The 15,778-nt window shown below is 34.3% G+C and overlaps 1 protein-coding gene across 1 annotated transcript in view; it reads left to right on the top strand.

Moving 5' to 3' along the window:
* Phip (pleckstrin homology domain interacting protein) overlaps nucleotides 1–15,778 on the top strand; it is a 117,057-nt gene that overhangs the window by 38,843 nt on the left and 62,436 nt on the right. Inside the window, 8 exon segments of the mRNA XM_032909356.1 lie at nucleotides 5,777–5,998; nucleotides 6,252–6,352; nucleotides 7,728–7,798; nucleotides 8,889–8,989; nucleotides 9,081–9,121; nucleotides 9,751–9,849; nucleotides 10,803–10,956; nucleotides 11,657–11,791. Of these exon segments, the coding sequence (XP_032765247.1) occupies nucleotides 5,777–5,998; nucleotides 6,252–6,352; nucleotides 7,728–7,798; nucleotides 8,889–8,989; nucleotides 9,081–9,121; nucleotides 9,751–9,849; nucleotides 10,803–10,956; nucleotides 11,657–11,791 (924 nt within the window).

Here is a 15,778-nt window from a genome sequence, read left to right as displayed (position 1 = left end):
GAGAGAAATTATTAATTCCAACGCTTTTATGTATACTTACAAGAATTTGATAAATAACAGTGATTCTAGAATAAAGACCTGTTGTAAAGGCATCTTTCTTCAGTAGGATGTGCATGGTTTTTTTTCAAGTTCAGCAGTAGAGTAAGTGAACTTATAGAATACATTAGACCAAATTCTTTGATTTGGACAAACCTAAATTTTGTTTAAATCCACTTTAAAAAAAAAAAATCCAGGTTGGGATTTAGCTCAGTGGTAGAGCGCTTGCCTAGCAAGCGCAAGGCCCTGGGTTCGGGTCCCCAGCTCCAAAAAAAAAAAAAAAAAAAATCCAGTCTTGTACTCTTGTATATTTTAACTTTTCCGCCTCTGTCCTTCGTTGACAAAATATATTGAAATAATTAAATATCTTGAAATAATTTTTTAAAAATCCCACAAAGTTTGATGCCTTGTTTTTAAAGATTATGTAAGCTAAAGTCTGCACAAATTTTTTGTCGTACCATTATTCAGCTTACACTAGGTATAGTGACAGTAGACAAACAAACATTGCAACGAGCCTTTTCAGTAATTATTATTATATTGTTAAGTAAAATAGCTGTTTATTGCTCCTCCATGCTTTTTTGAGTTTAACACTATATATACCATAATTGGATTTAAAGTGAATCCCCAAATAAAATTTGATCCTCATTCTTTGGTTAAGCATTCCATGTAATTATGAACTCTTAATGCTTTCTTTGTAATTATATCTGCTTCATTGTCAGCTATAAACTAGGCACTAAGTTTTTTGCTCTTAGACCTTCTCTTGTAGCTTCAGTTCTATTCAGAAAGAGCAGAAACTAGCAGGGTCAGACATAGTGACTGTCCTGTCACTTGAAATTCTCCAGTAGCTACTTTACTAGGTTAAAGTCAGCCATTAACACCCTCTCTCGTCTCCCTTAGGTTAATAAGCCTTTCCAGATTAGTTGCTAGTATGTGGATATATAATGGTCCTGTAGCTGATGGCTAGTGTTTTCTACTGGGCATGGGATTTTAGTGAAGAAAACAGTACTAGTAAATTAGGTGTTCATACTACCTGTTTTCTCACTGTTGATTTTGGGAATTTTCCTTCTTAACTACCTTTATTTAACTCTGTTTCTGTATTCACTTCTTTTTGGTTTGTTCCTTTTTCTCTTTCATCTCCTGGAAATAATAATCATCTGCTTTTTTGTTTATTTTCTTGTCTGTCAGCTCTTTTATTTGCTGAGCTTAGTTACTTAATAATTCCATAAAAATTGATCCCAATGCTTCTTCATGTATGCATTTTAAATGTTATTTTAATATTTAAGTGTAGAAAAGAAGTAACTGAGTTTCGGTATGGCATTTTTGTAAATATGTATCATTATGTTTTGTTCTAATTTGCCACCACCCTCCCACTGTCCTCACCCATGATCCCATCGTTAGACTTGTTCCCTTACTGACATCCTCTCTGCCCTCCCCTTCTGGGAGTCCCTTCTGGGTTTTCATCTCACAGGTATTTTCCTCTCCTTCCCTTCATCCATTCTTAAGAAGTAAAGGATGATGCCAGAATATGGAGAAATGGAGGGAGAGTAAAATTAAATATAAAAAATGGGAAGGATAATGACAAGGGGAGAATAGTATTGGAAGGTAAGGGAAGAATAAGAGACTACAATTAAAAAAAATCAATGTTAAGGCAAAACAGCAAAATACTGCTCAGGAATGAAAACAGTCTAAAATCAAGGGATACATGAAGGAGAATAAACAAACAGAAATCTTAGGGGGGGAAAAGGGCTACGAAACAGAAATACATCTAAAAGTGTAGCTAAAAAAATGTGGCTGTATTTGGTGGCACACACTTTGGTCTGTGTAGTAAGAGAACAGGAATGGGATTTTGGAACATGTTCTTCCTGGGTTAGCAGATTGAGGATGGCTAGTTATTATCTATGTAAAGGTTCGAGTGTTTGTATTGAACTGGCAGACTCTCGCATTCCTTATAGTTTGAACTGGTGCTGCACCTGTATTAGACAGGTCTCCAGTGTTCACCTGCTTGGTCTGTATCTTTTACCTTTCTTCCTTGAGAGCTGGCTTGGTTCCCGCACTGTCTTGAGGCTCTCCAGATCAGATCATTACTGCTGGCGTGGTTATTGTTTTGTCTGGCGGATATTTTCCAAGTCTTATTAGGAGTATGGAAAGGGATTAAGCCCTGAGCCAGACCTACCTTCTTGCTTTTTCAAGAACTCCTGCCTGTTTACTACCTTCCTGGAGCTGTGCAACAGTTTGTTAGGCTCTACAGCAGTTAGGTTTAGATGCATGACTGCAGGGGTGGTCCTCACTGTCCACAGGCTCAGGCCTCACAAACTCTAGGGTTTCTCAGTTGGTGAGATCTGCTTTTAGCTAAGGGCCGGCTATCTTTGCACATGCACTTCCTGTCTATTGCCCAGCCTCCTGCCACTTATATTTTTTGGGTTTGTCTCTGTCTACCCATCCTGGCCTCCATATCAGCTTCTGTAACCTTTCTTCACTCAGTGTCTGAAGGAGGCCACATTGTGACTTTCTGACCTTTATTTCAGGTTCTTACTGCAGCTGAGTTTTTCGTGATAGGCTCTCCCTCAAGATGATACCTACACAGTTGCTGCACATCACCTCTAGGGAAACACGAGCTTCTGTCCACTAGAGAGGGCTCACTGCCTCACCAAAGTTGGCAGGCGACTTTGAAGTGTGTGAGGGTTTCGAGCTTGCCCTAGCATAGAGCTGCTTATGCTTTAGACTCTTGCGAACAGAGTCCGGTCTTTCTTGTTTTGACTCTGTCGTATCTCTTAGCATATGCCATATTGATACTGCGCCTTTTCACCACTTACTTAATATTCTTATTTAATACCCAGTGTGGTTTTAACATTTTCCTTTGGTAAGAGTCTAATGTCTTACTCTGGTTTATAGTTAATCTCAATATTATTTGTGGTGCTGGAATTAGGCTTAAGGAAAGAAAGTTTGTTTAAATTCGGATCAACAGTTTGATATATTTAAAGAATAATTTTTAGTCAATTTTCAACTCAGCCTCTCATAGTTGTATAAAACACATGTGTAAGGTACTGAAGCAGTGGAGCACTAGGACTCGTTGCGTTGGGTCTAATTCCTATTGACCATCACTGAATAAATAAAACATATTTATAGTGCATTATTTGCACTTTCAGTTTTGTCTTTTTTTACTGTCTGTGTTTCCGCTTGCTTGTATGTATGTGCATATGGGCTGTGTGCCTGGTACCATGGAGCTTTGAAGGATGTCAGGTCCCTTAGAATTGGAGTCTGAGTTAATTGAGTTACCATATGGATGCTGGGACCCACACTCTGTCCTCTATCAAGGTTCCAAGTACTCTTAACTGCTGAGTCATAGCTTCAGCCCCCTATGCTTTTTTTCAGTTCTCTATTATTCCTCCCCCAACCCCCTATAGGGTTTTATGTAGCCTGAGCTAGCCTCAGACTTAGTATGTAGCCAAGGATAACTTTGAGCTCATTTTCTGTCTTCTACATGTTGAGTAGAAGTGTCATCACACACAGTTTATTGTCCTGTTAAAAATGTTTTTATTATTATTATTGCCCAAGTGTTTTATTGGGCAGAACAATAAACTCAGGAGTATACAGTAAGACTTTTTGTTAGATTTAATTTGTGAGAAGATTCTGGAGGGAGCACACGTTGCCTTTTATTTTTGTTAAAACTGACATTTTTTGTCAGAAAACTAGAAGTGTTCATGGTTCATCAACATGGATAGCACGTGAAACAATTGTAATATAGTTTAAAGCAAACTGTTACTCAGATCTTTATGGACACAGTGAGCAATACCAATATTTGGAAGCAGAGTTAAACAAATTTTGCTTGTGCCTTATGGTATACATATGTATATTTAACTTAAAATTCTGTTTTTGTGGTAAATATAAGACAGAACCAAATATAGATTTCAGTAAATAGTATTGATATTTTGGAGATTTTCTCCAGGTTCTTTGTAGACATCCAAATTCAGGTCGTTCAAGTTTCTTATATCAATTTGTGTATGATTTTTATATAGCCTGTATATCTATTACCATGTACTTTAAATCATCTCTGCATTACTTAACAATTAGCTACTGCAGTCCTTGTAATTAGTTCTTACATCTTGTTTATGGTAAAGAGGCTGGACATGTTTGTATACATGTATTTGTTTTGAATATGTTTATTAATTGAAATAGAAAATGGAAGTGGTAACATTGTTTTGGAAGATAAACAAATGCAGTAAATGAGAACTTAATTAGATGAGGTTTGTAAAGCCTTTTTATTTTTAGCAAGTGCTTGCTGTTTTCTCCTTGTGCTATGTGGTGGGACAGACTTTGTTGCTGGAAGTCAAAAGACTGCCATTCTTCACTTCCCATAGGCATGCAGATGGAATTCCTTTTCCTTATTCCTCCTTGATCTTTTCTAATCTTTTTCTTCTGCTCTAGTAATAACTTAGTTTTGCCTTTTACAATATTGTTCTAGTAACAAACAAATTTTACTACTGTTTTACCAATTTTTACCTGATTTTCTGTTTTCTAGCCTCTTTCACTCTGATGACAAAGTACTCTTTGAAAAATACATCTGGTTCTGGTACTCACTTGCTTGATGTCCATTGTAGATCATCATTACTTCATTTTCATACCTTTCTTTTATGTTCTATGTCATTATGCAGACAGATTGCTACTTGGTAACTTCCCTAGTTTGCTACAGGATCCAACCACACAACTAGCTTGTATTTGGGTGGGAACTGTTTTAGGTGTTGGGAGAGTTTGAATTAATAAGCATCTAACAAAAGTCCAGTACTGTGTACCTAACCCTAGACTCCAACCCTATGGCACAGAAAACTTGGGTGAGGTATTTGCCGCTTTGTACATTCTCTTCAGATAGAAAGGTTTGGGTTTGTTTTGTTTTGTGCTATTTTTAGCATTAGATTGTATGAACTTAGAAGAATGATTTCTTGAAACTGTAGTAAAATTACATCCTGCCAGACATTAATTTTGCAAGTATCTGTTCTCTATTTTAACTTAAAGTGGCAGAAATACTGATGTTGTGAACTCCTAGGATCATTATATCTTGATTAATGGTGCAGTTTGTACCGTTTTAGATATTTAAGAATTCGGTATTAAAAGATTAAAACCCAGAAGTTCAGATCTCTCTTTGGAGTGTGATTTGTAATATTTATTTCAAGATAAAGAATTAGTAGCTAGCACTTTCCTTAATACTTCTTACTAAATTTAAGCTAAGCACATAATTTATATATGTTTACTGGTTTTAAAAGCCAAGCCTTTTTCTCTGAATAGTGATTTTAACTGATGTCATATAATTTTAACTGAAGGTCAATGATAGTAAACTTGTTTGTTACACTTTCAGCTTCTAATACCTTCCCCAGATTCCCCAAATTACCATGTATCATTGCAAAATAACATATTAGGAACCATATTTGTTTTGCAATTATGTTACATATTATTATTGCAGTAATTAATATTTCATTGTAAGATTGGAGGTAATGGTAATTGTAATGTTTGTGCAGACCGTCAGTGAATGTGATGAAACCTATATCTGTTTCTCTTGTTTGTAGCTACACTTCTTATTTAGTGAATGGTTTAATAGAATAAGGAATTTCAGAAGAATTGTACTTAAGATCTACTATTTTTCAATGCCTAAATATGTATTTGTTGATATGTAGAGATAAAACATTTTTTACATTTGAACTATTATTTGTAGGATTAATTCTATCAATGTTTTTATTCTAATTTCAAGGGTTCTGATGATTGTCTTGTGAAAATCTGGGCCACAGATGATGGAAGATTGCTAGCTACTTTAAGAGGACATGCTGCTGAAATATCAGACATGGCTGTAAACTATGAGAATACTATGATAGCAGCTGGAAGTTGTGACAAAATGATCCGTGTCTGGTGTCTTCGAACCTGTGCACCTTTAGCTGTTCTTCAGGGACATAGTGCATCCATTACATCACTACAGGTAATTGTTTTAAGTTGTATTAAACTTTATTTTTTTTTAATGGCATCATTTTTTGGTGTAATATCTAAGGTTTAAACAGAAAAGTTTTTTATGGAATTGTAATAAGTCATAATGACATGGTAATCTTGCCTTTGGTTAGCTTTGTGTCTCTGGTTACGACTAGCTTCTATTAGTTTGGTTTTTAAAAGATGGTTTTATTATTTGGACTGTCTCTGTTCTTGTAAAGACTGTTTCCCCTATGATTGCTTTTCAGTTCTCACCATTGTGCAGTGGCTCAAAGAGATACCTGTCTTCTACTGGGGCGGATGGCACTATTTGCTTTTGGCTTTGGGATGCTGGAACCCTTAAAATAAAGTCAGTTGCTGTTTTGCTTCATAAAATATATGTTCTTAATGATTGAAAGTGTAGACGATATCAAATCAACAAAGGGAAATGTTTAATTTTTTCCTTGAGTAAATAACAGAAATAAGTTTTTTTTTAATTAATCTCTGTCATTTTTATGCCTCACCGTTTTTTTATGTACCATTTTTTTCTCATACCTTGATTTTTACTTATCTCTGTCTTAAGTCCAGTTGTTTCCTTAAAGAATATATGTTTTATTGCTGGAATTAGAAATCATTTATTTGTATTTTTTTATTTAATCACATAAATGTGACTAAATGCTATGAAAAATGCTCTAATTTTAGTGCTAAGGACTGTTAAAGGCAAAAGTAGGATTTTAAATTATCACAGATTTATATGTGCATTGTTACAGGCATCAGAATTCATACTTAAAATCTATAATTTTAATTTTCAACTTAGTTGAAACATTAAACATGTCAAAATATTAATCTAAAACATTTGTAGCATTGCCATAACTAGTGTAAATGAAGCTGAATATAATTTTTATGTGTATCATACTACTTTAAAGGAATTTTGTCATTGACATGATTCACGTTGAGTTCATATTTGCTTTAGTATAAAGGATAAATTGTGGTTTGGAAGGATATTTTATCTTGTTCTATTAGAAGGTGAGCAAGAGCTGGGGAGATGGCTCAGTGAGTAAAATGCTTGCTATGCAAGCATGAGGTCCTTAGTTTAGAGGCACATCTGCTGTCGGGGGGGGGGGCTGGGAATAGAATTGACGCAGTGACAGGTGGGGCTTGCTGGCTCTCAAGTGAACTAAGTGATCTAGTGAACTAAGAGACCTGGTCTCAAAAAATGAGGCGCAGTCATTGAGAAAGACACATTCAGCGTCTGGCTTCTACACACATGTATTCATGGGTTACACACATAATTCACATGCCCCCCTCCTCCCCGTAACACATATACACTACTTCAAAGAGTAGGAAAAGCTTAATTAACTATACTATATACTGATAACATACAAACCACAGAGCTAATGCCTATTTTACCAATGTGTTCATTTTTACAGTTAACTTACATATTTGTATGCTGCTAGTCTACTTATATGAAACTTGTTAAATTGGATTAAAGGTTGTTGTAGTTCATTTCTACAGTGTCAGTGACTTTAGGATTATTCCATGTACTGATTGATAGGTATGTATATGAAATATACTATGGAATTTATCTCTAGAATTTTAGGACTGGTGATAGTTTTGATTTTGATGTTTTTAGGAAGATAGCCAGCTATCATTCATTTTGTTGTTAAGATCAATTTTTAGAAGGAACCATTTCTTATGGCTCATTAGGATATTTTAAAATGATTATTTATTTGATTTCAATATAGTCCAAGGCCCACAAAATTTACAGAGCGCCCTCGGCCTGGAGTTCAAATGATCTGTTCTTCATTCAGTGCAGGTATGATTATTTACCATCGTAATTTTCAACTTAAAATTGTTCAATAGAAAGCATATGTCAAAGAGATGGAATGAACGATAATATTTTCTGCTAGATTGTATATCATTCTCATACATAAATTAAGAGCTAATAAGCAAATAAGAATGAAGATTATAGAATTCAGTGTATATAATCACAAGAATGCCATACTTCTCTAGGAGGAGGGAATAAATAGTTTCAAAATTAAAGAATCAATCTTTATACTTTCTCATTGCAAATAAAGTGTTTTGAAGTTGGTTTGTTTTCATGGAATTTGGAGACATTCCATTATAAATCAGTAAAAATTTAAAAATATGATGTGTGTATGTATTTGTTCCAGTTTTATTTGCTCTGACTGTTCTGATACTCTGGTTCTAAAGAAGCTTATACAGAAGCACTTTGAATGGTTTCCAGATGGCTTTATGATCTAAGTATTTAAAATAATTTGATGAAGAAAATTGGGATGCATAGATCTAATATATAATGTTCCCAATATCTGTTCCTCCAACCAGTTTTGTCTACCGTGGTTCACTTCATAATTGTAGGTGGCAGTGTTAGCTGAGGGCAAGGGACAGTAAACACCTGGGAAGCTGCTCCTGAACTTTGTCAATTTTCTAATTGGAAATACCCAGTACTGGTGCCAGTAGACAGTGTTTGTTCCAGGTGTAATACAGATATAGGCTCTTCATGTATATTTCTATCATACTGTGGATTTATGTCTTTTCCTAAAAATACACTGTTGTTTTTAATGGTTTTTGGAGTGGATCATTTATCAGAAGTAGTGAAAATATTTCAGTATGTATAATAACTTCATGCTTACTGCTCTCAGTATCACTGTAAACTGTCTGTGACATTTAGAAAAGAGTCTACTGCTCTAGTACAGTGACATAAATGAACGTCGAGGAGTGCTGGGTTACTGCAGGGTTGTATAGGCAAGTCATGGAGGGACTTGGAACTTAAAAAGTAGGGTAGGAATTTGATAGGCTTGGGAGAGAACAAAAGAAGACTTGGCAAAGTCAATAGTATGTAGAAGTTGTGTTTTACTTATAAATGATTCTCTTGTTCTTCATAGGTGGAATGTTTTTGGCCACAGGAAGCACTGACCATATTATTAGAGTTTATTTCTTTGGATCAGGTCAGCCAGAGAAAATATCAGAATTGGAGTTTCATACTGTGAGTATTGGTAAAAGAACTAGATGGCTACAGTCTTGCCTGCATCAACAGTTGTGTATTCAGCTTCTCTTTGTTTTTTCTGTTTGTACAGGACAAGGTTGACAGTATCCAGTTCTCCAACACTAGTAACAGGTAAGATATCTTTGTCTAACTTAATTGGAACTTGATAAAGGTAACTGTAGTAGTCAGATTTTAGGTGGTGAAGAAGTTACTCAATGTATAGAAGACTGTATTCTTGACACAGAATAACCATTACTTACACATAATGTTAGGTATTGAGGTACTTTTCCAAAATAGAAAAAAAAAAAATTTAATCTATACCTTCATCTTTCATAGTAGAAAAGAAACCTTTGATTAAAAACTGAAATATATCACATTCTTAATATTTATTACTAGATGGTGGCTTTTTCTTATTATTCTCCTGTTCTTGTTGTAAAAGAAAATAAAGTTACTTCTTGACATCTTGAATAGAATAACTCAAGGCCTTTGATACTGAGGAACAACGTTTTTCATTGGAAAATATTAATTTTTTTAAGTGATTTTGAAGCATTTTGAGAGTTATTTTTATCAGCTTACTCATGACCTATTAAAATGGTCTTATAAGCTCATGAAGTTTTGGGAATTCTTAGATTTATAGAGACTCAGGGAACCATTTCAACTGTATTAGAATAGTTTGTAAATAAAGATGTTCTTTAAAAAGAGAATTTTGGGAAAAGTACATTTTCATAGAGCCTCTGATCTCCCCACTTTTCTTTTTACAGGTTTGTGAGTGGTAGTCGTGATGGGACAGCACGAATTTGGCAATTTAAACGAAGGGAATGGAAAAGCATTTTGTTAGATATGGCTACTCGTCCAGCAGGGTAAGAGATGAAGCCTGAGATATTTATGGATTATTTAATATTACAATGTTGTAGATGGGAATGACCTTTGCTTATAAAGTTGTTTGTCTTGTTAACATGATTAATTTTCTTTATTATAGGTGTTGTTGAAGATGAACAGAGCTGATTTTTATAAACTATTTCATTGCCCTCACCATAAGACCTGATTAGTTAAATTTCTAGTTCTCATTTTTTTTTTTTTAAGGGGATGGAAATGTTTGCAGCCTGAGTTACTGTGTTCTATGCTTTTTCCCCATGGTTTTTGTTTTTCCTTTGAGACATACTGGGTTGGTTTGAACTTACTTTTTAGTCAAAAATGGCTTTGGTCTCCTTTCCTTCACCTTCTGGTGTTGGAATTAGAGGCATGTAGTCCCACTCCTGTTTTTTTTGAAATGCTGGGGTTCTATCCCAAGCTTTTATGCATGTTATTTGGGAAGCACCCTACCAACTAAGGCCTCGAAATAGGATGAAGTCATTCCCTGGCTTCTTCAGCCAAGAAAGATTATGATGTGTGTTGTAACTGTTGCTCTAGTTTTACTGGTTATTCTCTGTCTGTACTTGTGTTTATGTGTAGTTGTGTCATGCATGGAAGAACAGAGCAGTCAGGACAGCACAGCAGTAAAGATGGGCATGAGCTTCTACAGAACATCGATAGTGTTTGCACAGGCAGTCAGGACAGTACAGCAGTAAAGATGGATAGGGTTTGCACAGGCAGGCATTCCAGAGCCTCCCTTCATAACTTACAGATAGAATGACCCTTGAAGTCCTGGGTTTTCTGAGTCCATGCCATAACTCCTGCTATTGTGTCAGCTCACCTGTTTTCAATTACAGTGATAACTATTCATGTTAACAAGTACAAACAAATGAAAGCAGATTTTATCTTTGTCTTGTATTTTCATAATTTCGGAATAAACAAATAAACTTGTCCTTTTCAGCCAAAATCTTCAAGGCATAGAAGACAAAATCACAAAAATGAAAGTAACGATGGTAGCTTGGGATCGACATGACAGCACAGTTATAACTGCAGTTAATAACATGACTCTGAAAGTTTGGAATTCTTACACTGGTCAACTGATTCATGTTCTGACGGTGAGAGACAAAACCCAAACTTAGTACTGCTGAGACTAACAGTAGAATGTAGTCTAAAATAAGTAAAAAATCTAAATATGTGAATACGTATGCTTAAAATCTCTTGATATTTTAATATTACTTTTTAAATATTGCTTTTAGTATTACTGAGAGTACCTGTATAATATAGTCTAAATAAAGTTGTAGAAGATAGTTTAAATAAAACTGTACTTGACAGGTAAGTAGGGATAATTTAAAAATGCAAACAGGATTGGCTTGGAAATGCATCATAAATGCTTCTGTTTGTTGTGTAAGAATGCAATAACTGGGACTGGAGAGATGGCTCAGTGGTTAAGAGCACTGACTGCTCTTCCAGAGGTCCTGAGTTCAATTCCCAGCAACCACATGGTGGCTCACAGCCACCTGTAATGGGATCCCACTCACTCTTCTGGTGTATCTGAAGACAGCTGCAGTGTACTCATTAATAAAAATAAATAAATAAATCTTATAAAAAAAGAATGCAATAATTGTATTTTTGAGTATTACTAATAATGCCTAAGTAACTGACAATGTTATTAGCAGTCTATTATTGTTTAGCCATTGGGAAAATTGAAATTTTTGTCAGTTTAATAATTCCTACTACTTTATTTCTAGAGGCATTGCCATTCTCCTGTATAATTTTAATTATTTATGAATGCCTTGTTACTTCAAAATATTTCAGGGTCATGAAGATGAGGTGTTTGTTCTTGAGCCACACCCATTTGATCCCAGAGTTCTCTTCTCTGCTGGTCACGATGGAAATGTGATAGTGTGGGATCTAGCACGAGGAGTCAAAGTGCGATCATATTTCAATATGGTAATTATATTTTTGTTTAATATCTGTTAATGATTTGTGATATTTTTGACAGGACTCTGCATATCACAAGTGAAATCCATTTTAACTTCATGCCTTATTATGACTTTAAATATCTATCAATAAGGAATTATTTGTCCTGAATATTTATTGAGATACTAAAAAGTCAGTTGTTAGTATTATAATGCCCGTATATTGTGATAACTGGCTTAGTTTTACTTAGTATATTTTTAGCAGTGATATTTTGACTAGTAAGTTATGTAAATGGAGTTGTCGGGAAGAAAATGTCTTTATATTGCATTTTTGCTGGCACATTTTGTTAGTTTTTTGTTTTTGTAGAACATAATTTGAGTACATCAGTTTCAAGATTGTAGCCAAGGCTTTAGGTGGTTCTTAACTTGGTTGAAACTGATTGTATGTTAGATGTTCACTTTGGCTTGATGCCTTTGCCTCCACTTTGTGCTCTTACCATTTTTTGGCATATTTTTGTTGAACATTTGAGTTAGCATTGGTTTGATTACATATACAGCTTACTAAGCAGTATCTGTACTCCTCTTTGATCAGTGTGTGAAATAAAGGGTCCTTAAATACTCCACTTTATTGTCACATTAAAAAACTACTTCCCCTGTATTTGGGTTTCCAGTCAACAATAGGAAAGAAAATGTGTTTTTATCTTTACTGGTTTACTTTTGTATGACACTGAGTGGTGTTCTTGATTGATTATAAGAATAAAAAGTTCTGTTAGTGAAGGGATTAACTTTTGCCTTCACTATGGACGTAGCTTAATGTACATAAAGTAAGAAATGAGAATTGTATAATTCCCATTTTTATGAAAAATGATTACATGAGTTAGATGCTAGTGATGAATGGATTTCCTTTGTGATGATGTTGAGTTGTTTTTTAAAGCAAATGTACAAATGTAGTAAGGTTTCTTTCTCTTTTCTACTTTCACATTTCTGGATTGCTCTTTTCTAAACATCTCTGTTGAGTAAGGAAGTTGGTCATTTTCCACTTGGTACCTAATTGTGACTTTATGCACATTAATGGTTTAACTTAGCAATTTACATCTCAAAAGAACATTCTTACACTGCTATAGAAACGAGGAGTAGTTAGTTAAGCACGGATTCTGAATTTTCTCTCATCAGGTAAGTTTGGAATGTCAACATTCTACTATTACTGCCGACCTAAAAATTACAGCACTTTTAGATTTATTGATATTCTGGTTCTGACATTATGAATTAGGTATATAACCAGAAATCTCATTGTAAAAATTCCTTAATTGCTATAAAAAGTATTTGAGTCAATGCGTGGTAACCCACACTTTGAAGATAGAATTAGGAGGATCAAGAGTTGAAGGTTTGGCTACATAGGTAGTTCCAGGCCAGTCTAGGTTATTTCAGACCCCAATTTTTAACAGAAGGAAAGAAAAGGAAATATTTTCTTTTTATTTAGATTTTTCTGTTCTTTTATGTATAGTAGTAAACTCTCTAAAGACTGACTTAAATTTTTTTGAAATCATTAGTATCTTCAAATTGGGAAAAACAAACTAAGATAAAATATTCTTGATACAGAAAGGTTAGAGTCTTTGCTACTATTTTTCTCATTAAAAACTAGTTATAACCTGTATTTTTAATAGTTTTAGTGGTTTCTAATTTTTAAATGATTTTTAGTATACTTCAGTATACTTACCAAACTCTATAAAATTGCATTTTTATGAATATCTTTTATAATAAGGGTAATTTTTATTTCTGGCTCATGGAGAAAGTGTTCATTACAAAACTAAAGTGCTTTGGCCAGATTTACTTTGGTCACAGAGTATAAAACTTCATTTTTTTAAAAAAATTAAGAATATTACTAATGTCTTCTTAATGCTAAATGTATTCAGGATGGTAGCCAAGACACTTTTAGAACACTGTGTAGCAACTACCATTTAGACCCATTTAGTGACGTGTAACAACTGAACAGTAACAACAGTGGAATAATTCTGAGTGGCTCTTCTGTGATCTTTGTGACTGCCATATTTATCTCCCCCTGTTCACTACATTACCTCTTTTTTTTTTTTCTTTTTAAATCGGCATATGGGGCTGGATAGATGGCTCATTGGTAAGAGCATTGACTGCTATTCTAGAGGTCCTGAGTTCAGTTCCCAGCAACCACATGTAATGAGATCTGATGCCCTCTTGTGTATCTGAAGACAGCTACAGTGTACTTATATATAATAAATAAATAAGTCTTTTAAGAAAAAAAAAAAAGGGGCATATGGCAGATAAAGCATTCAGTACTGCTGCCAAGAGATTAACACAATTTAGGAAGAAGTAGGAGCTGGTAGTCTCTTCTACTGGTCACTGTCCAGCCGCGGTCTCAGGTTAGCTGTTTGGTTTTGTGTAACTAATCAGAGCTGTTAAATACCACAAAGCTTTGATGAATCCTAATGCAATCTCTAATATTATGTTGTGCTTATCACCCTAATTCACCGTTGAATTTAGCAAATATTTTTGAGCATTATTTGGAATGTCTAATCATCCTTTGTAGAATTTAAGAGTGAATAATATTTCAATTTATCCTTAGAATCTGTGAATGCTTATATAATAAGTATTATTTTGAGGAATTTTAAAAATTGAAGTTTATAAAATGAGTAAGTAAATTCATCATTGGGCTGACACCCAGAAAATAGGAAAGAAAGTATGCCTTTAAAAGAGAAAATTCTTAAAATATATACAAGAACTTAAAAATAAATGTTTATGGCTGAGGACATATTCTCAAGTGCTGAAGTAAATAGTTACCTAAGACACACAAGGTACTGGCTCTAATCCTGTCGCTATAGCACCCCCAGCCTGCCCCAGTACATTAGTCTCTGGTTGCTGAGTAAGCAGATTTAGAAACTTGAAGTTTTGAAAGATAATGGAATCAATGTGTATTTCAATGTTGTGATGGCTTACTCAGCATTTTCTATACCTTACTAATTAGGAAAATTAGAATTCTGTTCTTAAAATCTTAATTAAAATCCTGTACTAGTAAAGTTTTTTCATGTAAAAATTGAATTTTTAAATGCATGCATTTGAGATATAGTCATTATATTAAAATATAACATAGTTATATTAAAAGATATTTTAATAAACACCAATAGTCAACATTCCAGTAAATGTTCTTTTCTGTATTAAACTAAGACCTTTTAAAAAAGTTCTTTTGCTTTGTTTCCTATTTAAATTTGTAAACAAAAGAAAAGGTTTGCTACTAAGTTTTTTTATTCTTAAATAATTTCATTTCAAAATCCTCTGAATTCTCAGCTTGCTAATAGTATTTCAGAAAAAATAATGAGATAACTTGTCTGGTCCTTATTGCTGCTGCTCTTTGCAGAGGACCTGAATGATTCAAGCATTTAGGAGGCAGGCTCTAGTGTGTTTGTGTTAATTATGAGAATATAATAAGTGATATGCCTGGTTAGGGCTAACACGTCCTTCTCTGCTCCTGCACTGTTGTCTCATTGCATTTGGGGAAAGAGCCTCGATTACTCTCCCCTTACTTCTCTCCCCATTTCCTCTGTGTCCTCCTCTAAAGAGATTATTGTAGAGAAATTATTAACACAGTAAGACATTGTTCCTTAAAAGAATATTGAGTTTCTAGGCCTTGTACTTTATTCCTGTCTAGTAAATTTTGAAACCATATTAGTACTTAAGGTTTCAGGCTGAAGAGTCCATGCATGACCTAAGTAATCAGCAGAAGCGCTATATCTTTGGTTGGTTTATGAAGCACATGGTGCATATTATGAGTACTGCAATCCAATTGGATATAGCTTAGCAAGCCTATTGACTTTTGCTTGGCACTGTCATGAAGAAAACATCATTATAGCTTTGTTTTTATGAAAATGTTGTGAAGCTACAATGTATAAATGACAATTAAATGCTAAAGACAAATTGTTTGTAGAAATAGAAAACGTGTGCTGTATACTTTGCACACTAAAATTGATGGCACTATGTCATTCCCAGTCTT

The sequence above is a fragment of the Rattus rattus genome, chromosome 8 (assembly GCF_011064425.1).
Source record: "Rattus rattus isolate New Zealand chromosome 8, Rrattus_CSIRO_v1, whole genome shotgun sequence".
Taxonomy (NCBI): Eukaryota; Metazoa; Chordata; class Mammalia; order Rodentia; family Muridae; genus Rattus; species Rattus rattus.
This window is presented reverse-complemented; position numbering and strand designations above follow the sequence as displayed.